Here is a 26,603-nt window from a genome sequence, read left to right as displayed (position 1 = left end):
TGGGTAGGTTTGACCTTAGCAGACGTCCCATAAGGAGTTGGGATGGTGACATACCACACTCGAGCGGCGTTGTGCGGTATACAAGCATGCTCTGGTAGAAGTCAGTTCCACTGTCTTTCGCCTTGTACATCAGTCTTTTCACTGTCTGGACTGATTTTTCCACTAGTCCATTGGACTGTGGAAAGTGAGGACTTGACGTTGTGTGGACAAAGTCCCACTCTTTGGCAAAGTGTCGGAAACTTGCATTGTAAAACTGGGGTCCGTTGTCTGTGAAGACCTCGCTTGCCACGCCATGTCTGGAGAATATGGCTTTCATACATGTTATCACAGCATCTGCAGTGGTGGTGTACAGTCTACAAACCTCTGGATACAGGGCGTAATAGTCTGTGACTACAAGATAGTCCTTCCCTTGACATACGAATAGGTCAGCGCCTACTTTCTGGTAAGGTCTGTCTGGCGCTGGGTGTGGCTTTAGTGGTTCTACCGGATTGCTTGCTCGATATTTCAGGCATATTGTGCAGTTTGACACCTCATTTGTCACATCTTGGTTGATTCGTGGCCAGTACATCACCTCTCGTGCTCTTTTCTTACATTTTTCGATTCCCAGATGTCCCCCATGGATCCTTTTTAGCATCTCTTTTCTCAGACTCTTTGGGATAACTATTTTACTTCCTTTGTAGATGATGTCTTCGACCACTGATAGTTCCGCCCTGCAGTTCCAGTACTCTGCCATGTCAGGTGAGCAGTCTTGCTTCATGTTGGGCCATCCATCCAAGATGCTTTTCCTCAGTCGTCTCATTGTTTCATCTTTGTTTGTCTCAGTCTTTATGAGCTCCATTTTTGCATCTGCTATGGGCAGTGCACTTGTGATCATGTCCACGTAGGCGTTCACTTTTTCATCCATTTTGGTGTTTGCGGGCTCTCTTGGGTCTACAGCTCTGGACAACGTGTCTGCTGTATACATCAGCTTACCCGGTGTGTACGCAACATTCAGTGTATAGCGTTGCAGCCTGATCATCATTCTTCGTATTCTAAGCGGACAGCTATTTAGTGGCTTTTGGAACAATGCAATCAAGGGCTTATGGTCAGTCTCTACACTGATTGCTTGTCCTGCCACAAACTGGTGAAATCTTTCACAGGCGTATGTGATGCTGAGCAGCTCCTTTTCTATTTGAGCATATCGCGTCTCCGCGTCTGTCATTGAGCGCGATGCATATGCAATAGGTTGCCAGTAGTCATATTTTTGCAGAAGAACAGCACCGAGCCCACTCTGTGATGCATCTGATGATATCTTGATGGGTCTCACTGGGTCATAAAACCTCAGAACTGGTTCCTCTGTGAGCAGTTTCTTTAGATCGCTCCATGACTTCTCATGCTCATGATTCCATTCCCATTCTATGTTCTTTTCAGTTAGCCTTCTCAGTGGCGCCATTTTTTCTGAGAGGTTGGATATGAATTTACCCATGTAGTTGATCATTCCATTAAACCTCTGCACGTCCTTTTTGCATTGTGGCTTTGGCATATTCTCAATGGCGGACACCTTTCTGGGATCTGGTCTGGTGCCCTCACTGCTAAGGATATCTCCCACGAATGTCAGTTCTGTCACCCTGAGCTGGCATTTCTCTCTATTCAGCTTCAGGTTTGTTTTCCTTGTTGCTTCCAGCACTTTTTTCAGTCTCTCGTCATGCTCAGTTCTCGTGGTTCCCCATACTATGATGTCATCCATTGATGTATCAACTCCCTCCAGGTGCTCATAGATCATATGGATAGTTTTGTGATACACTTCAGGAGCTGAGACAATGCCAAATGGTAACCTTAGGAATCTGTATCTGCCAAATGGACTGTTGAATGTGCACAGTTTTGAACTTGCCTCGTCCAATTTCATCTGCCAAAATCCTGATGATGCATCTAACTTGCTGAAATACTTTGCATTTGCAAACTGTGCCATGATTTCCTCACGTGTAGGAAGCTTGAAGTGCTCTCTCTTTATTGCTCTGTTTAGATCTCTTGGATCCAGGCAAATTCTGAGCTTTCCATTCTTTTTGTCCACAACGACGAGGGAACTCACCCACTCAGTTGGCTCATCTATCTTCTGAATCACGTTCAGGCTTTCCATCCTGTCCAACTCTGCCTTCAGTTGCTTTTGAAGAGCAAACGGAACTTTTCTGCATGGATGTATGACCGGTGTCATACTTTTATCTACTCTGATCGTGTGTTCTCCTGGAAGGCAGCCTAGACCCTGAAATAGGTCGTTGTACTCTTTCATGAGTTCATCATAGACTGTCTCTCCTTCGCTTTCCACAACGAGGACTCTCTTTACCAGGTTCAGTCTCTCACAGGCTATTAAACCTAGTATGGCCTGCACATCCTTTGGCACCACGATTAATGCTAGCGTGTGCTCTCTGTCCTTGTGTGTCACTTTGACAATGCATTTTCCTTTCACTGGTATATCAGTACCTGAGTATCCTGTCACTTTCACTTTTATTCCATGTATCTTTGGTCTGGGTCTAATTTTCTTAAAATCAGTCTCTGATATCACATTAACTTGTGCTCCAGTATCCAATTTAAATGGAATGTGTATGTCATTCACTTTTAGTGTCAACATCCAGTCTCTTTTTTCTTTTTTGTTTTCAGACACAACATCTACATAGAACTCCTCTATCTCGCTTTCATCTACTGCATGGACCTTGCTTTGTTGCACTTGGTTCTTCCAGCAACGGGCATAATGGTTGTTTTTGTTGCAACTATTGCATGTTTTACCATATGCTGGACACTTTTTTGGTGTATGCTGCGTACCGCATCGACTACATGACTTTCGATTGCCCCTTTCATTTTTGTTCGCTGGCCACGCCTCTTTTTTCACATTGGCGCTCTTTTTGTTAAACGGTTTGTGTCCATTCTTTCTCACTGCATCCACGTTGCAGCTACTGTCACTGAACAGCTCTTTGCCTGCGACTTCACAGTCTCTGTAGCCCTACACAGTGCTATGGCTTTTCCCAGGTCTAGATTTTGCTCTCTTAGCAGTCTTTCCCTTAGACCATTATCTGGAATACCACACACCAGTCTGTCTTTTATCAGCGAGTCTGTCAGTCCCCCAAATTCACATGTTTTGCTTCGGTTTCTCAGTTCAGTCACATACTGATCAATAGTCTCTCCCGTTTTCTGTACACATGTGAAAAATCTGTGCCTCTCAAACGTCACGTTACGTTTAGGTATGCAGTAGGCCTCAAACTGTTCCATTATTTTATCTAGCTTCATTTTGTCTCCATCAGCAGCGAATGTGAAGTTATTATATACCTCCAGCGCTTCATCACCCACGACATGTAAGAACACTGACGCTTTCATTTTATCACTTTTCTCGTCAGCTCCGATTGCTGATAAATACAACTCCAAACGTTGTTTGAACCTCCTCCAATTTTCAGCCACATTACCTGTCAACTGAAGCTTCGCCGGTGGGTGTAATCCTACCATTTTTTCACTTCGTTAGCTGTTCTCCAATGGTAAGTAACGATGTTCCCTTTTGGCTTGCTAATATGTGGAGATCTGATTTCGCTGGGTAGCTTACTTGCCACTATCTCGTCGAGTTGCTAACTTCAGATTTTTCCTCTTCACCTCTTTCAATCACTTCTGACACCATGTATTGATTTGTATGTGGGTTCAATGACGACACATTCATGAAAGAGAATGACTTTTTATCTAAAGTATGTTCAACTCAGTTAACAGCATTACAGGAGACACCATCTTAGAGATCCATCTAAAACAAAACTAAAACTAAACTGCTTGTCTCTCACATGCCCTCTGCTGGTCAGGCATAAATAATCAAACAGGCAAATATGCTGGTAAGGCATCATAATCAAACAGGCAAATACCATCACTATTTGCTGATATCATTACAGATGCGGGGAGGATGTTCCCGATGATGGGTGAAACTAGAACTAGGGGGCATAGTCTTAGAATAAGGGGTTGCTCTTTCAAAACTGAGATGAGGAGGAACTACTTCACTCAGAGGGTGGTAGGTCCATGGAATATGCTGCCCCAAAAAGCTGTAGAAGCTACATCATTACATAAATTTAAAACAGAAATAGACAGTTTCCTAGAAGTAAAGGGAATTAAGGGTTACAGGGAGCGAGCAGGAATTTGGACATGAGTCTAGGTTCGGATCGGTCATGGCCCTGTGGGTAGCGGAGCGGGCCCAGGGGCCGTGTAGCCTGATCCTGCTCCTATTTCGTGTGTCTAATTCTGTTAGATTCAGGAGATGGTTCTGTGATAGTAGATTGGCGGTTAGGATCAGATCAGCCATGATCTTATTGAATGGCGGAGCAGGCTCGAGGGGCCGATTGGCCTACTCCTGCTCCTATTTCTTATGTTCTTATGGCACAGTCAATGGCATCCTTCAGGAACAGAAAGATTGCTCTATCTGTGGTTGTACAGAACTGTAATGTAGCAGTCATTGTTGTGATACAAGGACCGGGATTTTTGTGGTCAGCTGCAAACTAACAGCGCCAGCTTGCCCATTTGCCCACTTGCCCACCAACTGTCTATGGGCTTTTGCACTGGAACTTGTGGTAATTAGAAATCCATTTCATACAGGGGACCTGGGACCTATGTGAACAAGGCAAGCATCAGTGTGTCTCCTTAACCAATCATATTGAAGAATCCTTACTGAGACAGGCAGAGTCTGAACCAGAGTGTAAGTTAGAAGAGTTAATTCAATGCCAAATCATGCACAGAAAGTGAAATAAAGAGAGAAGAAATATGGGATTAACAGAGAGGAATAAAAGAGACAGAAAGAAAAAGGAAAGTAAAATAAATTATTAAAATTTAAAAAAAATCTCCAACAATAATTAAAATCTGAAGGAATGAGACTCCACACTTGTAAAAGTTCATTTTCAGTGGCAGAGAGGTTGTTTGGCAGTAATTAAGACTTATCACACCGTTAAAAATTCACTTACACTTGAATGAACAAGCCCTAACTTTTTCTGACATGTTTAGTAGGTATCTATCACGCAAGTACAGGTAGACTACCCTTTATCCGGACTTCCGAAAACCGAAACCCTCTAAAAACCTTGGTTTTTTCGTTCAGCGTAAGTCGTGCGTACGACTTACGCTGAACGAAAAAACCTTGGTTTTTAGAGGGTTCCGGTTGCGGAAGTTCGGATAAAGGGTAAGTCGTGCGCACGACCCCCCGCCGACCCCGCCGGCCCCGACAACCGCCGACCCCGCCAGCCCCGACAACCGCGGACCCCGCCGGCCCTGACAACCGCCGGCCCTGACAACCGCCGACTACCCCGCCGGCCCCGACCCCCGCCGACCCCGACTGACTTACGCTGAGCGTCAGCGTAAGTCGTGCGCACGACCCCCCGCCGACCCACCTTCCGAAATCCGAAATTCTCCTTTATCCGAAACTCGGCTGGTCTCGAGGTTTTCGGATAAAGGATAGTCTACCTGTATCACAATTTTACGGCCTTTCATGTATTTGAATGCCAAGTCTCTCAGCGATATACTATTCTAGCACAGCCTCCGGAAGAGCAGGGCATCTCGGACAGCAACTTCCTAATTTCCGCAATTCACTGCACGTGTGGTCACCAGAAGTTGCCGTCCGATTTACACTTTGATAACGGTGAGCGCTGATAGCCTCACCGTTATTTTTACTGTAAAATCCGGGCCAAGGTTATTTGAGTCACAAGTTACTTATTGATGTGTGAGTTGACACTACGGGCATCTATAGGCATTGAACTGTGCTGTACCTTCCTAAAGCAAAGTCTAAATCAACTTTATAAATAGTTGATTGATCACAAAGGGTTGACAATTAAAATGAGATGCCGTTATGCGATTATCTAAAGACGTGCCAATGTTGCAAGGCTTTATATATTTGCAGTAATTTTACCTATCTACTTTACATTGTCAATACCTAACAATAAATTAAGAAGTTTTGGACACTATAATTTGAAGTTTAAATTACTTCACAACGATCATACCATCAAGGAAATGAATCCGATGTTTTATTGATGTTTTATTGATAAGTAATTTTACTAACTACTCCTGAATTATCAAGGGCTTTCCACATCTGCTCTCTGAAATTAGCTTTTGATGCAGTGATTAGTAATTGGTGTTACGGCAAAACTTATCAGCATGTTGTGCACCTTTTGGGTGCATCTTGTTATGATCCTTATTGAATTCAGTGTTTTATAAGGATATGAATTCCAGGGATTCGGTTTTTGATAAATATGATACAGTGTACTTTTTTCTTGTAAAGTATTACAGGAATTGCCTTTAGAATAAATTAACCAATGCGATAAACACTGAGCACGATATTTTGAGTTCTGGCTGCTTTTGGTGTTTGAGATTATGGCCCAGAAATACGTGTTGTCAGCTTTATTTTATTATATATCGACAAAGCATCTTATGAACCACATTACACATTTAAATCAGATTGCCTTACATTTTGTTACATTACAATTTTTAAACAACTGGAATGAAGATTTTACTTAACTATACTTCAGTTTTTGAGGGTTGTTTCATTTTTACTATAAACTACGAAGAGATACAGAGCAACTGAGGACTCATAGCCCAACAGCTGAAGAGTGAAGACTAAATACATTTTTAAATTGTTTTTCTTCAATATTTTGTTTATTGTGAAGCTTACATGAACAGCCAAGGCCCAATGTACAGGACACTATCGAAGGTTGAAAAAATCAGAATAGAAGATGAGATAAATTAAGAGATAGTTTGTTATAAAAGCCTATTGATTGTAGGAGAAGGTGTTCTTTTTTAAATGAACTGATTGTGCCTTTCTGTGTAATAACGGGGCATTGGCGGCAGTCTGTTCAGTCTACCAGATTTTCAGCTTTAGGGGGATAGAACATGTCCAGGGAATTATAGACCAGTCAGCTTAACATCGGTGGTAGGAAAAATAATGGAATCCCTACTAAAGGAGAAAATAGAAGAACATCTAGAAACCAAAAATATAATAATGAAGAGTCAGCATGGATTTCAAAAGGGAAATCTTGCTTGACCAACCTTATTGAATTTTTTGAAGAGGTAACAGAGAGAGTAGACAATGGTAATACAGTAGATGTAATTTATTTGGATTTTCAAAGGCCTTCGATAAGGTAACACATAATAGACTAATGAATAAGGTCAGAGAATGCGGAGTCAGGGGACAAGTAGCAGAATGGATTGCTAGCTGGCTTCAGGACAGAAAGCAGAGAGTAGGAGTAAAGGGTAGCTATTCACAGTGGCAGAAGGTGGGTAGTGGTGTTCCACAAGGATTAGTGCTGGGACCACTGCTGTTCACAATTTGCATTAACGATTTAGACTTTGGAATCAAAAACTCAATTTCTAAATTTGCGGATGACACCAAATTGGGGGGGGATAGTCAATACTGAGGAAGACTGCAACAAATTACAGGAGGACATTAATAAACTTGCAGAATGGGCATATAATGAGCAAATGAAGTTCAACACAGATAAATGTCAGGTATTACATTTTGGTAGGAAGAATAAGGAGGTCACTTATCATTTGGAGGTTGCGAGTCTAGGTGGGGTAGAGGAACAATGGGATCTCGGAGTACAAATACACAAATCACTAAAAGTTGCGACACAGGTTAGCAAGGCCATAAAAAAAGCAAACCAAGCACTAGGGTTTATTTCAAGAGGGATAGAATTGAAAAGTAGAGGAGCTATGCTAAACCTGTATCGAACCTTGGTTAAACCACACTTAGAGTACTGCGTACAGTTCTGGTCGTCATATTATGAAAAGGATATAGAGGCACTGGAGAGGGTGCAGAGAAGATTTACAAGGATGATACCAGAAATGCGAGGGTGTACATATCAGGAAAGGATGAACAGGCTGGGTCTCTTTTCTCTTGAAAAAAGAAGGCTGAGGGGTGACCTAATAGAGGTCTTTAAAATTATGAAAGGTTTTGATAGAATGGATACAGAGAGAATGTTTCCACTTGTGGGGAAGAGCATAACTAGAGGCCATCAACATAAGAGAATCACCAAGAAATCCAATAGGGAATTCAGAAGAAACTTCTTTACCCAGAGAGTGGTGAGAATGTGGAACTCGCTACCACAGGGAGTGGTTGAAGCAAATAGTATAGATGCATTTAAGGGGAGGCTAGACAAGCATATGAGGGAGAAGGGAATAGAGGATTATGCTGATAGATTTAGATGAGGAAAGATGGGAAGAGGCTCATGTGGAACATAAATGCCAGCATGGACTGGTTGGGCCGAATGGCCTGTTTCTGTGCCGTATATCCTATGTAATTCACAAGGCTTCTCAGTAAGCTCCTGATATGATATATGGTTTTTCTTTCTGAAGTATTTTGGTCTGACAAGCATCAAGATGGTGAGAGCCTAACATCTGTCGTTGGGAAAATGCTGGAGTCCTTCATTAAGGAAGCAGTAGCAGGGCATTTGGAAAATCATAATGCAGTCAAGCAGAGTCAGCATGGTTTTATGAAAGGGAAATCATGTTTAACAAATTTGCTGGAGTTCTTTGAGGATGTAATGAGCAGGTTGGATAAGGGTGAGCCAGTGGATGTAGTGTATTTGGATTTCCAGAAGGCATTCGATAAGGTGCCACATAAAAGGTTACTGCATAAGATAAGAGCTCACGGAGTTGGGGGTAATATATTAGCATGGATAGAGAATTGGCTAACTAACAGAAAGCAGAGAGTCGGGATAAATGGGTCATTTTCTGGTGGGCAAACGATAACTAGTGGGGTGTCACAGGGATCGGTGCTGGGGTCTCAACTATTTACAATCTACATTAATGACTTGGATGAAGGGACCAAGTGTAATGTAGCCAAGTTTGCGGATGATACAAAGATGGGTGGGAAAGCAAGTTGTGCAGAGGACTCAAAGAACCTGCAAAGGGATATAGAGAGGCTAAGTGAGTGGGCAAACATTTGGCAGATGGAGTATAATGTGGGAAAGTGTGAGGTTATCCACTTTGGCAGTAAAAATAAAAAAACAAATTATTATTTAAATGGAGAGAGATTACAAAATGCTACAGTTCAGACAGACCTGGGGGTCCTTGTGCATGAAACACAAAAAGTTAGCATGCAGGTACAGCAAGTAATCAAAAAGACAAATGGAATGTTGGCCTTTATTGCAAGGGGGTTGGAGTATAAAAGCAGGGAAGTCCTGCTACAATTGTACAGGGTATTGGCGAGACCACACCTGGAGTACTGCGTATGCTTTTGGTCTCCTTATTTAAGGAAGGATATACATGCATTGGAGGCAGTTCAGAGATGATTCACTAGGTTGATTCCTGAGATGAGGGGGTTGACTTATGAAGAAAGGTTGTGCAGGTTGGGCCTATACTCATTGGAATTTAGAAGAATGAAAGGTGATCTTATTGAAACATATGATACTGAGGGGGCTCGACAAGGTAGATGCAGAGAGGATGTTTCCCCTCGTGGGGAAATCTAGAACTTGGGGGCATAGTTTCAGAATAAAGGGTCGCCCTTTTAGAACTGAGATGAGGAGGAATTTCTTCCCTCTGAGGGTCGTAAATCTGTGGAATTCTCTGCCCCAGAGAACCGTGGAGGCTGGGTCATTAAATATATTTAAGGTGGAGATAGACAGATTTTTGCTAGATAAGGGAGTGAAGGGTTATGGGGAGCGGGCAGGGAAGTGGCTTTGAGCCCAAGATCAGCCATGATCTTATTGAATGGCGGAGCAGGCTCGCGGGGCCAAGTGGCCTATTCCTGCTCTTATTTCTTACGTTCTTATGTAGCACTAACTTGAACTTCAACCCCCCAAAAAAACCCACCAATTGAAATGACTTAAGGATAGCTTCAGTAAACTTTATCAAGGATTTACATCTCTTTTGCCTTGAAGTTAGGGGCGCGATCTTGCCAGCCCTGGGGAGGCAGGTATAGAGGCGGGACTGCCGGGAAAATGGCAGAATCTGGGGGCGGGTGCTCATCCCGACCCCAACCTGCCTCCATGCCATCTTCCCAGGAGGCGGGTAGCCAACCCGCGCCGGGTCCCGTCTCCTCGAGGCGGGAAGGGGTTTACAGCCACTTAACTGCCTGTTAACAGGTAGTTAACAGGCAGTTAAGAGGATTATCCCCATGTTTCCACCAGAGGTGCGGGCTTCCTGACGTCAGGAATCCCCACCAGGGTCACCGAGGCGAGCAGTGGGTCTGCGGGGGTCTGTGGAGTGCAAAAGTGCGCTGTGAAGATAAGTGATGGGTGCAGGTGTGGACAGGTAAGTGTGTGAGGTGAGTGAAAAGTGATAGAAAATGTTTACTTACCTTTGTTTCTTCCTGCAGGCTTCAACAGTTGGGGATGCGGAGAGTCTCGCATCTCACCGGCAGAGATGACAGATGGCTGCTGCATTCTCCGATGCAACAACCATCTAACTTCTGCTAAAGAAAAAGGTTTGATGAGTCTTGAATACAAGGACTCATCAAACAACAGAGAATGTCAGTGTTTGACGGCTTCACAGAGCTGTCAAACGATGGCAATTTATCTGTCAAAATGTTTTGACAGATGAAACGTCATATGCTGACATTCTCTGTAACTGGCTTCCCCTCAATTGGCCTGCTAAGGGAAAATAGCGTGGGTTGGCCACAAGTCGATGGAGGCGGGACATCGACCCGCCAAGCAGCAGTCCCGCCTCCAACGCTCCCCCATTGGCAAAATCGCCCGCTAGGTTTCAGTCAAACAAAGTGAGGGAGACAGCAGCACCATCTGGAATTTCAAGAGAGTAACAAATGGGAAGGGAAGGGTTTGTGGACTGTAGCTGTGTTTTGAAAAAAAATGAGGATTAACTAAAGACAACGGGCTAGATTTTCAGTATAGACAGTTTTGGAGCGCTAACCTTAGCGCCCGCCCGAAGTTAGCGCCCGCCCCAAAGTAGCGCCCCGTTGCCGGAAATTCAGTGGCTTCGCCCTAAGAGGTTGGTGGAGCGCTAAAAGAGGCGTTCCACTACTATCTTTAGGCGCTAAGCCGGCGGTGCAGAGCGCAACACCCGAGCTCGGGCGCAGCGCACGGCAGACACTCTGGTGCCAGTGAGCTCTTAAAGGGGAAGGGTGCATGTGTTTTCTTCAAAGGCAGACTCTGGGGGGGAAAACAGGAGGAGGAGGAGGAGGAGGAGGTGGAGGTGGTGGCCGGAAACATAAATACACCGTGCACAACAACACACTGGATCCTTCCACACAACACATGCAGACCGCCTTTTATAGTGCAGGAGGAGTGCCCTTTAATTTGCGCTCCCCAGGGTGTGTTGCGTTCCATTTTACAAACGCTCTGGACGCCAGCCGCACAATGGGGCGGTCCGACTGAAGTTTGGATTCGGGGCGGCCAAAGGGCGTTGCACGAGGATGTGACGTCATTTTCTGCGCACGCATCCGGGCGGCCGCTAAACTTTGCGCCGGCGCTAACGGGCAACTTAATTTGGGGCGGGGTGCAAACTGCGCTGCGCCCGGGCGCTACACGCATAGCGCCCGAAAATCACTTCTCTTAAGGCGCTAACTGCTGGCGCAAGCAACTGAAAATCTAGCCCAGAATATCATAATGTTTTTAGAATAAGCTACAATACAGTCTTAACATATAAATAATAGCTGTCCATATCTCTAAAAAAAAAATCACTTGACTTACTTTTTCATTAATATGGACACACAAAAAGATAAGAAAAAAACCATCCAGCCCATCCATGCTCAGCCTATCCATTAGACAGTGCAACCTCATGCACCAGTGACCCCCGCCCCCAATCACTAGTAATGCTAAATCATAGGGGAGAGCAAAGAAAAGGGAAAAAACTGGGCCCAATTTCATGAAAGACTCCAGGAAACTATTCTCCAGCTTTCTATGGCAATCAAGCAAGCTCCAGAAGAACATGGATACCATGACACATAACCAAATGTATTTAAATAACCCCCCCCCCCACCTTCCTCAATATGTCCCACTGTACTTAGGTACATAGGACTGTACAGGATCAGAAATCATTATTTCCATCCACTGGGTCAGTCCCAAAGGTGACAGATATCTTACCCACATTACCTTTGATATCTTTTAATAGCTTGTTGGCCAAAACTATATCAATTAATCCCCTAAAATTTGTAACATCTTCCACTTGCACTGCTTTTTTAGCTATATTATTTCACATATTCACCATGTGTGCAAAAATTGCATCTTAACTGTACAGTCACTTTCTCTCATCTAAGATTGAATCCATGTCCCTTGTCCTAGAGCCTTTGCTAAGTTTATCTATTCCCATTGGTATCTCAAATACCACAAGAAGGTCAGCTCTAAGCTGTCTTTTTTCCGTTGTACCCTCAGTCCTTACTCTTAGCACAGGTGCTCAATCCCATTGATCAACTTAGATGTCCTTTGTTGTACAGTACTCTGTCCAAGGTATAATCCTCCCCCCATAGTACAGCACCCGGGACTGTATGCCAGACTCAAATGGAGGCACAACAATGTTTTGTACAAATTAACTATCACTTCCTGGGACTCCAACAGTCAAGCTAAACATCCTAAACCCTATTTGCCTTTTTCACAAGAGTTGCACATTGTGCTGACAGTTTAAAGGTGCTTTCCACTAAAACCCCAGGTTCCACTCCTGTGCTATTTCCTATATATAGACTATTCTCATTTATTTACCTTCCCAAACTTCATGCTTTGCATTTCTCTACAATAAATGAGATGCCCCACTTTTTTAACCCAATCTCCAATTTATGCAACTGGGTCACTTTTTAAAATGCCTCCCAAATTGGTATCACCGGCAAACATAACAAGCTTTTATTACCATCCCTTCCTTCAAGTCATTATTATACATCAAAACAGAGGTGGCCCCCAAAGTGACCTCTGCCATGCCCACTAATCACCCGTTTCGATGTTGTTGCTGCTCTCTTACCAACTGTTCTTCATTTCTTTACAATACTTTTGTGTATTCAACAAGAACTGTATTCAACGAGAACTAATGATTGCATAAAAAGGTATTGGCTTAGAGGAATCACCAGTCTAATAGTGTAAGGGAAGTTAGCATCTGTTGATGCAAACAGTAACCCAGGCTGTTCAACAATCTGCTCCATTCAACTGTGAATCTCTCTCGTGCTGTTCAATTCATTGGCTCCCCCAAGTCAGTTCAAGCAGAAATAGATGAAAATTGCATGTTAAAATTTATTATTTTGCAAATTGCTTTTCTTTTTAAAACAGTAAGATGTTGATGGTGAAACTTCTTTACCCCTTGAGGGCTGTAGAAGTGCTTTGCTACTGTAATCGATAATATACGGAGGATACCGCGCTTCATAATATTCAGCATTACAAATTATGGACAATTGTTTGAAGATTTGACATGAAAGGAAAGAGGTGTACACTTTGAAATCTGATAGTCTTTTTAGTAGATTCACAATTGTTTCCTACATTCCCCCAAAGTTTCTAATCTCTTGTATCATGGAAAGGACCAAACACAGGATCAGCGGCACAACATTATTAACACGTCAACAATTCAATCGCGTAATATAGCACCGGAATTAAATTGTATGCTTCCTGAAGGCGCTTGTCATGTGGTAAGCAGAACGTAGACAGAGTACATTCCAGATAAATAACTCTGATCCGTTAATTTTGTGCAAATCTGTCACCTGTTTTCAAACATGATGTAAAGTCTCTATTGTTTCCATGTTGCCGTGACAATTTCAGAAAATATTCTGTGTTCTTACCAGTTCTGACACAATATGAGAAGTTAATCTTTAAATGTTTTTTGTTGTTCAAGTGATGCTTCTATTACCGTAGAATAATTAGAGCTTGACTCTGGTCAAAGAAATACATTCTTTGATATTGCAATGGCGATCGCCATTACTATGTTCACGATTCTTTTACAGATACAGGTGAGATCAAAATGGCCTACCCCTTGGATTATGATGATCCCAACACACTTATCACTCCAATACTGGAAATAAGAGCTTATGATTCAGACAGAGTTCATTCCGCCACCGCCACACTTACTGTTAATATTGCTGACATTAATGATAACCCTCCTCAGTGCTCCAGATACCTCTTTATGTGAGTACCACTTTTATGATTATATGATTCTAACTAGAAGGTCTGAATTTCAATCCCAGTACTAACTGCCAACTGGAGGATAAGTTTTGCTAGTCTTGAAGGAGCCACTGTGGAGTTGAGGGCAAAGAGGGAAATGTGGTCTGGGTTGCGGAAGAAGTACAACTATAACTTGTCAACAAGTGACATTAAGAGATATTAAGAATGTCCATGGGGATTCCCACAGGATGAACTGTTCTACTCCTTACTGAGGATATGGATGTGCAGGCTAACTGATTGGGTGTGGATGATGTAGGTAATATCTCCTGATTAATAATTTTATATTCCTTATCACTTGCCATTCATCTCAACACAGCCAAATAATATTCTATTATGTTTCCCCTCCTATCATAGCAACTGGCACAATGACATCACATAACATCAATCCTGCCATAGTCACCAATAAAATACAACACAATAAAAAAAACAGTTCAAGTCACTTTAAATGTACATGTAAATCTAAATGTACACTCTCGGGAGCCGCAAGCCTACATTTCGTCGTACTGCACTTGTGCACTAACAATGACAATAAAGTTGATTATGATTATGATTATCTCTGCGATTTGTCAAGTAAGAATCTAATTTATTTCATTTTGTTGAATAAAATATTTTACGAGATTCCTGCCTAGTCACCAATATTCCCTCTAATGTTTTTTCATGCGCGGTCCCTTAAAATTCACGCGCAGCGTCTTCCAGCGGCAACAGCTTGTGAGTGGCCTGTGACAGAACCTCCTGATTGATGCGCGGCCGCACGCCTAAGGGGACCATACCTATTCACAACTTGGCATGATTTAGCCTGAAAATACTGCACAACCACAGTTGAGTTTCAAAAATACTAATAGTTCAGGCCACGAAGCAGAAGGTCTACAATGCATTGTATCATGAGCAATTAGCATGGGTATATTCAACATGGATTGGCAACCAAAGATTCCTGGTGATGTTGTCCACTTATATAATTCAAGTGTTAATCATGCCATTTTTTTTTGTTTATCATAACAACAAATAGAAATACTGATTGGTTCAGTTTTGCACCAAGTGTGTATGTTCTCTACAATGTTAATAGTTGTACCAGCAGAAACCTGGCTATTCAGGGCTCGCCTGCAGGTGCACTCATTTCATGCCTTTTCTGTGGCCTGGAGGAGTTTGTGTTCCACATTTACATTGAGTGTGAGAAATTGCAGCCCCTCTTCTATTATTTGAAGGGGCTGCTCCTCGATTTTTGGCTGCACTTCAGTCCCACGCTCCTGATCTTTGGTCACCCAGTGCGGAGGGGAGCGGGAAGATCAGGGGACCTCCTCGTAGGACTGCTCCTGGGCCTGGCCAAAGTGGCCATCAATTGGTCCAGGCAGCGGGCGGTCGAGGGAGTCGTTCATCCCGACTGCCTGCCTCTCTTCCGCAGCCATGTTCACGCCTGGGTGGCCCTGGAGATGGAGCACGCGGTGTCCGCTGGCACGCTCAAGGCCTTCCGCGACCGGTGGGCACCACAGGGACTGGAGTGCATCATCACCCCGGCCAACAAAATTTTAATTTAATTTGTGCAGTTTCATTTAAAGTTTTATTAGTTACAGTTTATTTGGTTTAGTGTCCACACAAAAGAGTACTCTCATTTCACTCCTCTCAAGCGGCTTAATGTACCTACAAATATTGTCTAAGGACATTAATCCAGCTCGAGAGCAGGAACTGTAGGAAATTAAGCAGAACTGCAATTTGTACATCCCAATTCACTGATTGTGGCCATTTCCAGATTTTGGAAAACAGATATAGATCCATGGCTTTTATGTATGTCAACTTCTGCGCTTTGAGATCACAGGCGTAAACTCTAATTCAATTTTTAAGTATTGTGTGCATCATCTGCTTGTGCAGCCTGTATTGAAAATTATACTTAAATTACCTTGTAGTTAGATCTGGCCGTCTTTATCCTGGTAATAATTATTTAAGCATCCAAACTTTGAGATCTTGGATTTCCTCTGAGGGAGAGTGAGTTTACAGATGTGCAGGTGTATCAGAGCTGGTCAATAGTTTACTGCTGAACTGTTTAAAGTGTCTCTGAGTCCAGGGCTGCTCAGCTGATTAAAGTGCATCCCAGTAGACTGTTTAAGAACCTGATGGAAGTTGGTGTTTGGTCTCTGTGGAGTCTTTGTTCTCCAACAGCAACACTGAACCAGCTAGTGTGACAATTACAACAAATCCAAACAGCTCAGTTGCTGCAGTATTGAATTAACTCCAGCTCAGCAAGTTCTACCTGGTTATTTTAATTTCTCCCGGCAGAAAACTGCTGCTCCTTTCTCAGAAAGCTCAGTAACGAAGCATTAATGGGGCATTAACAAAGCATTAATGGAGTATTAACAAAGCATTAATGGGGTATTAACAAGGTATTAATGGGGTATTAACAAAGCATTAATGGGGTATTAACAAGGTATTAATGGGGTATTAACAAGGTATTAATGGGGTATTAACAAAGCATTAATGGGTATTAACAAAGCATTAATGGGGTATTAACAAGGTATTAATGGGGTATTAACAAGGTATTAATGGGGTATTAACAAAGCATTAATGGGGTATTAAAAAGGCATTAATGGGGTATTAACAAGGTGTTAATGAGGTATTAACAAAGCATTAATGAGGTATTAACAAAGCATTAATGGGGTATTAACTAGGTATTAATGGGTATTAACAAAGCATTAATGGGGTATTAAAAGCATTAATGGGGTATTAACAAGGTGTTAATGAGGTATTAACAAAGCATTAATGGGGTATTAACAAGGCATTAATGGGGTATTAACAAAGCATTAATGGGGTATTAACAAGGCATTAATGGGGTATTAACAAAGCATTAATGGAGTATTAACAAGGTATTAATGGGGTATTAACAAGGTATTAATGAGGTATTAAAGCATTAATGGGGTATTAACAAAGCATTAATGGGGTATTAACAAGGTATTAATGGAGTATTAACAAAGCATTAATGGGGTATTAAAAAGGCATTAATGGGGTATTAACAAGGTGTTAATGAGGTATTAACAAAGCATTAATGGGGTATTAACAAAGCATTAATGGAGTATTAACAAGGCATTAATGGGGTATTAACAAGGCATTAATGGGGTATTAAAAAGGCATTAATGGGGTATTAACAAGGTGTTAACGAGGTATTAACAAAGCATTAATGGGGTATTAACAAAGCATTAATGGAGTATTAACAGGGCATTAATGGGGTATTAACAAAGCATTAATGGGGTATTAAAAAGGCATTAATGGGGTATTAACAAGGTGTTAACGAGGTATTAACAAAGCATTAATGGGGTATTAACAAAGCATTAATGGGGTATTAACAAGGCATTAATGGGGTATTAACAAAGCATTAATGGGGTATTAACAAGGCATTAATGGGGTATTAACAAGGCATTAATGGGGTATTAAAAAGGCATTAATGGGGTATTAACAAGGTGTTAATGAGGTATTAACAAAGCATTAATGGGGTATTAACAAAGCATTAATGGAGTATTAACAAGGCATTAATGGGGTATTAACAAGGCATTAATGGGGTATTAAAAAGGCATTAATTGGGTATTAACAAGGTGTTAACGAGGTATTAACAAAGCATTAATGGGGTATTGACAAAGCATTAATGGAGTATTAACAAAGCATTAATGGGGTATTAAAAAGGCATTAATGGGGTATTAACAAGGTGTTAACGAGGTATTAACAAAGCATTAATGGGGTATTAACAAAGCATTAATGGGGTATTAACAAGGCATTAATGGGGTATTAACAAAGCATTAATGGGGTATTAACAAGGCATTAATGGGGTATTAAAAAGGCATTAATGGGGTATTAACAAGGTGTTAATGAGGTATTAACAAAGCATTAATGGGGTATTAACAAAGCATTAATGGAGTATTAACAAGGCATTAATGGGGTATTAACAAGGCATTAATGGGGTATTAACAAGGCATGAATGGGGTATTAACAAGGCATTAATGGGGTATTAACAAGGCATTAATGGGGTATTAACAAGGCATTAATGGGGTATTAACGCATTAATGGGGTATTAACAAGGTATCAATGGGGTATTAAGGTATTAATGGGGTATTAACAAAGCATTAATGGGGTATTAACAAAGCATTAATGGGGTATTAACAAGGCATTAATGGGGTATTAACAAGGCATTAATGGGGTATTAACAAGGTATTAAAGGGGTATTAACAAGGTATTAATGAGGTATTAACAATGCATTAATGGGGTATTAACAAGGCATTAATGGGGTATTAACAAGGCATTAATGGGGTATTAACAAGGCATTAATGGGTATTAACAAGGCATTAATGGGGTATTAACAAGGCATTAATGGGTAATAACAAGGCATTAATGGGGTATTAACAAGGTATTAATGGGGTATTAACAAGGCATTAATGGGTATTAACAAGGCATTAATGGGGTATTAACAAGGCATTAATGGGGTATTAAGGTATTAATGGGATATTAACAAGGCTTTAATGGGTATTAACAAGGTATTAATGGGGTATTAACAAGGCATTAATGGGTATTAACAAGGCATTAATGGAGTATTAACAAGGTATTAATGGGTTATTAACAAGGCATTAATGGGGTATTAACAATGCATTAATGGGGCATTAACAAGGCATTAATGGGGCATTAACAAGGCATTAATGGGGTATTAACAAGGCATTAATGGGGTATTAACAAGGCATTATTGGGGTATTAACAAGGCATTAATGGGGTATTAACAAGGCATTAATGGGGTATTAACAAGGCATTAATGGGGTATTAACAAGGCATTAATGGGGTATTAACAAGGCATTAATGGGGTATTAACAAGGTAATAACAAGGAATTAAACAAGGCACTAACACGTTTAGGTTCAAGTCAGCCTGGCCCTTTTAAAATATTGGCACTGCTCTGTCAAGTTTTTTTACTCCATTGATGTAGGTTTCTCTGATGTGATTGTGTTTGCTAGGCTTGTGGCCATTGTCTATGGATGGAGCCATAACTGGAAAGTTGGTGTTGTTTGTTTTTTTTTTTTTTGCCTTAAAATACTCCTGTGCAGTGCCTTGGGACGTTTTACTATGTTAAAGGTGCTATATAAATACAAGTTGTTGTTGTTGTTACTACTTGGAAAAGTACAAATTCCTAACTGCCAGATAACCAGCTGTCCAGGGCAGCAGAGGGTAGGTGCTGTTCGATGTAAAGTAATCTGGTGGGTTATGCCCCATTCCTAATTGCAGTGCAGATGTTCATCCACTTTTAACTCCCCATCCCCCATAGTCCAGGTTTCGTATAGGAAAGATGGTAAATTGCATTATTGCGGTGATGTGTTTATCCTGCGATTTTTCCAGTGAGGAGGGTATAGACTGCCATGGTTATTCATCTGCCTGGCCCTTGAAAACTTTGAGGAGAAAGTGATGCAATGGTAGAAATGTCTCCACTCAGTATGAAAATCAAAAGTTAGTGGTAGTTACTGTTGCTCTTAGAGTAAGAAAACTGTCTAATACCCTCATGCCCACCATATTTGGATGTGCCATTCAACCGTAGACATTTGCTCTGGATTCTGCTTCAAATGGGAGAAAACTGGGGATTTCTAAAGCCACATATGAACCTCAGTTCCAAGTTAACCTGAACTTACCAAACTAGTGTGGGCACATAGCCAAGAGTACTCACCCCATTCAAAATGCTAATGAATGGCTTGTACAGGATTTTAGTAAGCATTGGCCCAAAAATTGCGGTCTGTGGTGTTTCTCCGGAGTAGGCAGCAGACCTGCGAAAAGATTACGAACCTACCTAATGGCGACCCTCCTTTGTGAACTTGCTCTCTGATGCTATATACTGGAGGGCAGTGTAATGGCCCACAGAATCCGGGGCCCAGCCTGTGCGGAAGTGTACCTGGGATCACGTGGGCCTGGCCCTCCAATCAGGAAACAGAATTAGATTTTACATCATTTCAGAAGGGAATCCCATAATCAGATTTAATTACAATTACTTTACAGGATTGGAATTTACTCCTAATTAGCTTCATTCCATCACTTCACTACATCCTAGTTCTGTTAGTAAAAATTTAATTTTGCTGATAATTATTGACATCATTACAACTTCAATCTTTGCAGAAACAAAAAAAACTAATTTGATACAATTAAACAATCCGATTTCCAAGATAAAAATGGTTAAAACATACATGAGGTATCCCCTTGCGCTGATGCAAACAGGCCCTGTGCCTGTTTGCATCAACCATAAAATTTTCGGACGTAATTGCTGGGCAGTTGGTGGGCAAATACCCCAACTCTGCACCAAAAATTGGTTTTTCTTCGGCTGTGCAGATGACCTGTCAACGCATACATTGACTGATCGCAAGTCCGGGATTTAGCGCATGCGGAAATCCCGAACTTGCGGTATATTTCAAAGGTGATATGACGGCATACTCTCAGAGTACGACATCATACCCACCACAAATTCTGGCCCATTATGTTCATAAACATATCTGGGTAAGTGCTAAAGATCAATATCAACTGGTGATGGAGTATAACATCTATGACAAAGTATTACAAAGTATTTACAGCACAGAAACAGGCCATTTAGCCCAGCAGGTCCATGCCAATGTTTATGCTCCACACGAGCCTCCTCCCACCCGTCTTCATCTAATCCCATCAACATATCCTTCTAGTCATTTCTCCCTCATGTGCTTATCTAGCTACCCCTTGAATGCATCTATGCCGTTTGCCTCAACTTTTCCACGTGGTAGCAAGTTCCACATTCTAACCACTCTCTGGGTAAAGACGTTTCTCCGGAATTCCCTATTGGATTTATTAGTGACTATCTTATATTTATGGCCCCTAGTTCTGGTCTCGCCCACAACTATACAATTTTTTTCCATCTGAGCTGCTTTTTCTTATTTTCTGGTTCTGATATGTGTTTTAATTAATGTTTGACTTAGATACATAGATACAATGTTGATATTTTTTTAAACAAATTTATGAAGTGGCTTTAATTTTTATCCATATTTAATTTTTTAGCACTGAGCTTGCTGAAACCTCCCCAGAAGGTACTCCAGTTGTGTCACTTAACTGCTGGGATAATGACAGAACAACCGCTAATAATATCCTGAACTACAGTATGGTTCTCGACTCATATTCAACAGGAAGATTTAACATTACTAACAATGAAATAACTGTAAGTACAATTAAAGTTCATTGAAATGTTGTAGAAATAAACTTAAACTTGCCATGAATCACTATAATATATGGCCTGAAAGCTATTTATGGTTCTCAAGATGATAAAAGACTACAAGGTGTCATGTTATACTGGATAAGACTCTTGAAAGCTTCCTAATATGGCTGGCTGACTTCTTCATTTCATGACACTTTTAATTGCCTCATTTTTAAAGACTTTGCAGAATTTCAGTCCAAAGGAAACCTGCTGCATTAAAGCAGCAAATAGAGTCACAGCAAAGTTTTCTATCCCGTAGGAATATGATCCAAGTTTTTGAACTGATGAAAAACATGGACAATATGTATCCAATCAGGTTGTTTAATTTATGATCACATAAAATGAACAACCAACACAAGAAACTAGAGATTCGAAAAATCGCTACCGCCCCTCCACACACTAATAGATATGTGGAACAGATTCCCAGTGAAAGTGCCTAATGCTCGTACCAGCTAGAAGGACAATAGCAGCAAAATTATACAAACACCATCAACTCCAAGTTCCGCTCCGAGTCACGTATCATCATGATTTGGATTTGTCCCCTACCTACCTCCATCATGGGAACACTATCAGCACAAGGACTGCAATATTCAAAGAGAGGGCCACAAAGATGGGCAATAAATGCAGCCTTTCCAATGTCACACGCATCCCAAGATCAAATAAAAATATAAAATATATATAAATGGGTTTCGATTTTTGTTGCAGAATGCGCACAGAGAAAATCTTCCCCTGCTGTGTCAGTCAACTCCTTAAACAAAAAAGCCTCAATAAAGCATATAAGAAAATATGAATATGAACTCTACCGAGCCCATGAAATCGAAGCCCTCCAGACTCTACGATCTGCTGCATCACAAAGTTGACCCAACCCAGTTTGTCTCCTGAGGAAATGTTTTTCCATGTCTTTTCAAAAAAGTCAATTATGTAAATCTTCATAACCTGCCTCTAGCATCCTTGCCTTCTTGGGTTTGACATTTCCAATGGCTGCGAAGATGTTCCAACATTCAATATTCCTCTTCTTAAAACTATCAATCCTAACCCCAACCAGCTTTGTAAGAATGAATCACTATGAATGATCACAGCAAGCAAATAGTTACATTTTTGAATGCTGTACTCGGAGCTCCGGCACAGCAAGAGAGCCCCAGGTGGGCAGAGGAAACGCTTCAAGGACACCCTCAAAGCCTCCTTGAAAAAGTGTAACATCCCCACAGACAACTGGGAATCCCTGGCCCAAGACCGCACAAAGTGGAGGAGAAGCATCCGGGAAGGCGCCGAACACCTCGAGTCTCTTCGCCGGGAGCAAGCGGAAGCCAAGCGCAGGCAGCACAAGGAGCGCACGTCAACCCAAGCACCCCACCCACCTGCCCCTTCAACCACCGTCTGCCCCACCTGTGACAGAGACTGTAGGTCCCGCATTGGACTCATCAGTCACCTGCGAACTCATTTTTAATGTGGAAGCAAGTCATCCTCGGTTCCGAGGAACTGCCTAAGAAGAAGACGACATTTTTGAATGCTTTATATCACCTTCAACCTGATATGATTAATATTCATCACAAAGTTATAATTTCATAGTTTGTTCCAGGGCTGCTGTGAGTTAAGGGTGTTACTGTGACTGCTCAATTCTCAAATTCCATTTCATCACGATCATTTTTGAAGCTTTATTATTAAAACTCGTGTGGTTTGAAAGTTGAAAAGGTCTCTGCTGTGCTGACAGCACAAACTCTGGAAACAAAGGGAGATTCTGCCTGTACTTGTCGTATCTGTGCTTTATTTTAACGATTTATAGTCTGGCTTCAGGTTCACTGGGATGAAGTCAGATTGAACTCAACTGAACCCAAAGACTGACTCATCACTTTGCTGAAATTAAGCCTTATTGGATAGACAAAAAACAAAGTAGTATCGGTGTAATCTCTTGGATAAGATGTTGTTCACTGACCAGGAGCCACCTAAATAAGTAACCCATCTAGCAAAATTTATCCTGCAGGTTGGGTCTTCGCTTTTGCAGTATGATGATCGCTCATTTGCAGCAGTTCATTTTCAACATGTAATATTTGTTAAGATAAAGGATAATGGCATGCCTCAATTGACAAGTAAGTCTGTGTCTGCTTGCACTTTACTTATTTGAAAGCTTGGATTACTGATGCCGCTATGAAAATGTATTACTTTGAACTAACCAATTAACTACCTGTTTACTCAGGTACCAGCACAGTTATAGTGACGGTCACACCCGTGAATGAGATGAAGCCTGTCTCTGGATCAAGAACATTTAATATATTTGAAGACAGCCCTATTGGGGCTCTGGTTGGAACAGCACATTTTACTGATGGTGACCTACCAGCTAACAATGTAAAGTATTCGATTGTAGGAGGAAACAGTGACAGCCCACCCAAGTTTTACATTGAATCTGACTCAGGTATTGGAAGGTCATTATGATGTTTGTATTCATAGTTCTCACTGAATAGAGCTTTGCATTCTTTCTCAGTGTAGGTGCCACTTAGCAACCATTTCTGGTCGCTGATTAAAAATAAAACCTATTGCATAATCCTCACTAGAGAAACAAGTTGTCTTTGGGAGCTGTCTATACTTTATTATTCCGACTAGAAGATCTGCCATGACGTGATTGCCTTATTTTGGTGTCATTTCCGCCAGAATGGCTAGTGACAGGTTTAAGGCAGACTTCAATGGAAGTGGACTTAGCATCATTCCAAGTGTAAATTTGGCTGGATTTAAAGGGACAATTAAAGAGCACTGTCCCAAAAGGAGAAAAAAAAATTCTGATCACCGTTAGAGAGCCATTATCAGCCTTTGCAAAAATAGAAGCCTGTACCTTTTCAGAATCAGTAAATTTCATAATATTTTTGCGTTGAGTCTATTGTTTCAGTAAATATTCTACATTACAGCGATGGGTGAGCTGTAGGAGGACTGCGGTAAACGTCAGAAACTGGATGGAAGGTTCCAGACTACTTCAGTAACAGCACGGGACATCAATAATATATTATATAATATATTGGATGCATGGCAGTGATATCGAAGCTACACGCTCGTCGTTGACAACAGATTGTTTTCCTCCATTAGATGAATGGATTGCAATCACTGTCAGATAATCATTGCTCCTCATTTATTTTAAAGTTCTCCAGGTTAATACTGAAATACCAAAGACAAAATCATGGTTGTCTTTAGAAATATTCAGTCATTCTTACTTATTTGTATTTGGTTTAATATTTTTGGTTATCAGGGAGGATCTGTCCCTTTAAACTGTCATTAGCTCATCAGCATTTTGTTTTTGCTCTGACAGGTCGGATAAGGCTCCTAAATGTATTGGACAGAGAAAAGCAAGAGACTTATATTCTCACTGTCAGAGCGGTGGACATGAATAATGATCTTCAAATTGATCCACTGAGGCAACGAAGCGGCTTAGCCACAGTAACCGTTAATGTGATGGTAAGATATTACTCTGTCAAAATTGAACTCGAGATCATCGTTCCCCAGTGCAATTCAACTCAAACATTTAAACTAAAGGGATTCACTGGACAGCTTACTTCAGCCCAGCTCAATCCATTTTGTTCTTTTGCGGCAATTGATTATTGTAAAGATTTTATGAGGTCCGGTTGAATATTTCACCAATCCATTTACAGCATACAAACTGAGTATTGAACAGAGCACCAAGAGTCACAAACTGATCACCTTCTACAGCAGCAATATTGAACCTAGTTCACCAAACAGGAGCAGAGTAGAGAAGCTAAAGGAGCTGGCAGTGCTGTTCTAATCTAGAGGTCACCTGTATATTTTCCTGGAACAAAATCCTAACTAGGTTCTGTATTCAGCGAGTGAAAGCTGAGCCCATGGTTGCCTCGCCAGTGGCAATGCTCAATCATATAAATCCACACACAAAGGATTGTCTTTGGATCCTGTGAGAGAAAATACATGAAGCTCTCTGTCTGACTCACTCTGTAGTGTTTTTGACTATATATCATGCAATTACATCAAATACATGAAGCTTGATCCTGAAATTAAGGTGAGAGATAAGAGCATCAATACATTGCAATATCTGCTGCTGAAACAGAGATCTGAATAAGGTTAAAGACAGAGGTGGAGGTCTTTAAAAAGGCATGATTTCTCTTCAAATAGCACTCAAACAGTTCCACACACACAATCCTTAAAAGCGCACAAGCCTTTGACTGCTCAACTGTTCAATTCTGTTGTAATGTATACTTAGACTGCCATCTAGTGATAACTCATGGCACCTACATGCCAACTGTTCAATTAAACATATGTAAGAAGTCACACAACACCAGGTTATAGTCCAACAGCTTTATTTGAAATCACAAGCTTTCGGAGCGCTGCTCCTTCATCAGGTGAAGTGAAGAGATCATCTCTTCACTTCACCTGACGAAGGAGCAGCGCTCCGAAAGCTTGTGATTTCAAATAAAGCTGTTGGACTATAACCTGGTGTTGTGTGACTTCTTACATTTGTCCACCTCAGTCCAACACCGGCATCTCCACATCATGTTCAATAAACATGGTTTCAATGTTAAAGGTCAAGGGAACAGGATGTAACAAGTTGCAAAATGAAAATAAATGATGATTAGAGTTTTTCTAAACGTTTGGCATCCGCAGCTCGCCATTTCCACTTAAAGGAGGCCCAGGCCTCAAAATGGCGCCGGCCTCTTCGCCCCGGGACACGTGGGCTGCGCGCTTCACCGATCAACCGGCAAAAGTGAAAATCAATCCCTTTCTGCTTTTAAGGGTCTGTATTGGCACAATGATAGCCTGCTGGTCAGCGCTAACCCCCTCACACCACTGCTTCAATATCCGGAGAAATGCTAAAAGTAAAGCTTTTAAATAAATACCAAATTAAAGGGAAATGCTCCTAATTATGAAAAGATGTCAGAGAGTAAATAGTGAAATATTATTTATACTGGTGGGTAAATCAATAATAAGGGTGCATAAACTAAACGGCACTAGTAGTCTAGAGGTCATGCGTTTAAAACCAGATTTGGTCATTTATGAAATTACCAAATGCCAGGCAGAGAGAGAAACTTAGGGTTAACGTTTCAGATCGATGACCTTTCGCCAGAATGTCCTTTACCTTCCTATCTCCAATAATGCTGTGCCTGGCCTGCTGACCGCTTCCAGCATCTTCTGGTTATATTTCAGATTTCCAGCATCTCCAGAATTTGACTTTATCTGGTCATTTTTGGCTAGTGTCAGCAAAAATGGCCCTGAAAGCTTTTTGTCTTGCTACAAAAACCCAAATGGTTCACTACTGTCCTTCAGAGAAGGGACCTGCCACCCTTACCTGGTCTGGCCGACATGTGACTCCAGTCCCACA

General features: G+C 41.5%; 1 protein-coding gene across 1 annotated transcript in view; it reads left to right on the top strand.

Moving 5' to 3' along the window:
- The window catches only part of LOC147105726 (protocadherin Fat 4-like), a 159,418-nt gene that overhangs the window by 115,427 nt on the left and 17,388 nt on the right, over window positions 1-26,603 (top strand). Inside the window, exons 48-52 of the mRNA XM_086010940.1 lie at window positions 13,844-14,024; window positions 21,082-21,238; window positions 23,256-23,361; window positions 23,469-23,684; window positions 24,567-24,712. Of these exons, the coding sequence (XP_085867066.1) occupies window positions 13,844-14,024; window positions 21,082-21,238; window positions 23,256-23,361; window positions 23,469-23,684; window positions 24,567-24,712 (806 nt within the window). The remainder of the gene's footprint in view (window positions 1-13,843; window positions 14,025-21,081; window positions 21,239-23,255; window positions 23,362-23,468; window positions 23,685-24,566; window positions 24,713-26,603) is intronic.

This window comes from Somniosus microcephalus, chromosome 17 (genome assembly GCF_052327205.1).
Source record: "Somniosus microcephalus isolate GS21.2 chromosome 17, FLI_Smic_1.0, whole genome shotgun sequence".
NCBI classification, from domain to species: Eukaryota; Metazoa; Chordata; class Chondrichthyes; order Squaliformes; family Somniosidae; genus Somniosus; species Somniosus microcephalus.
Note: the sequence above shows the minus strand (reverse complement) of the source record. Positions and strands in the feature narration are given on the sequence as shown.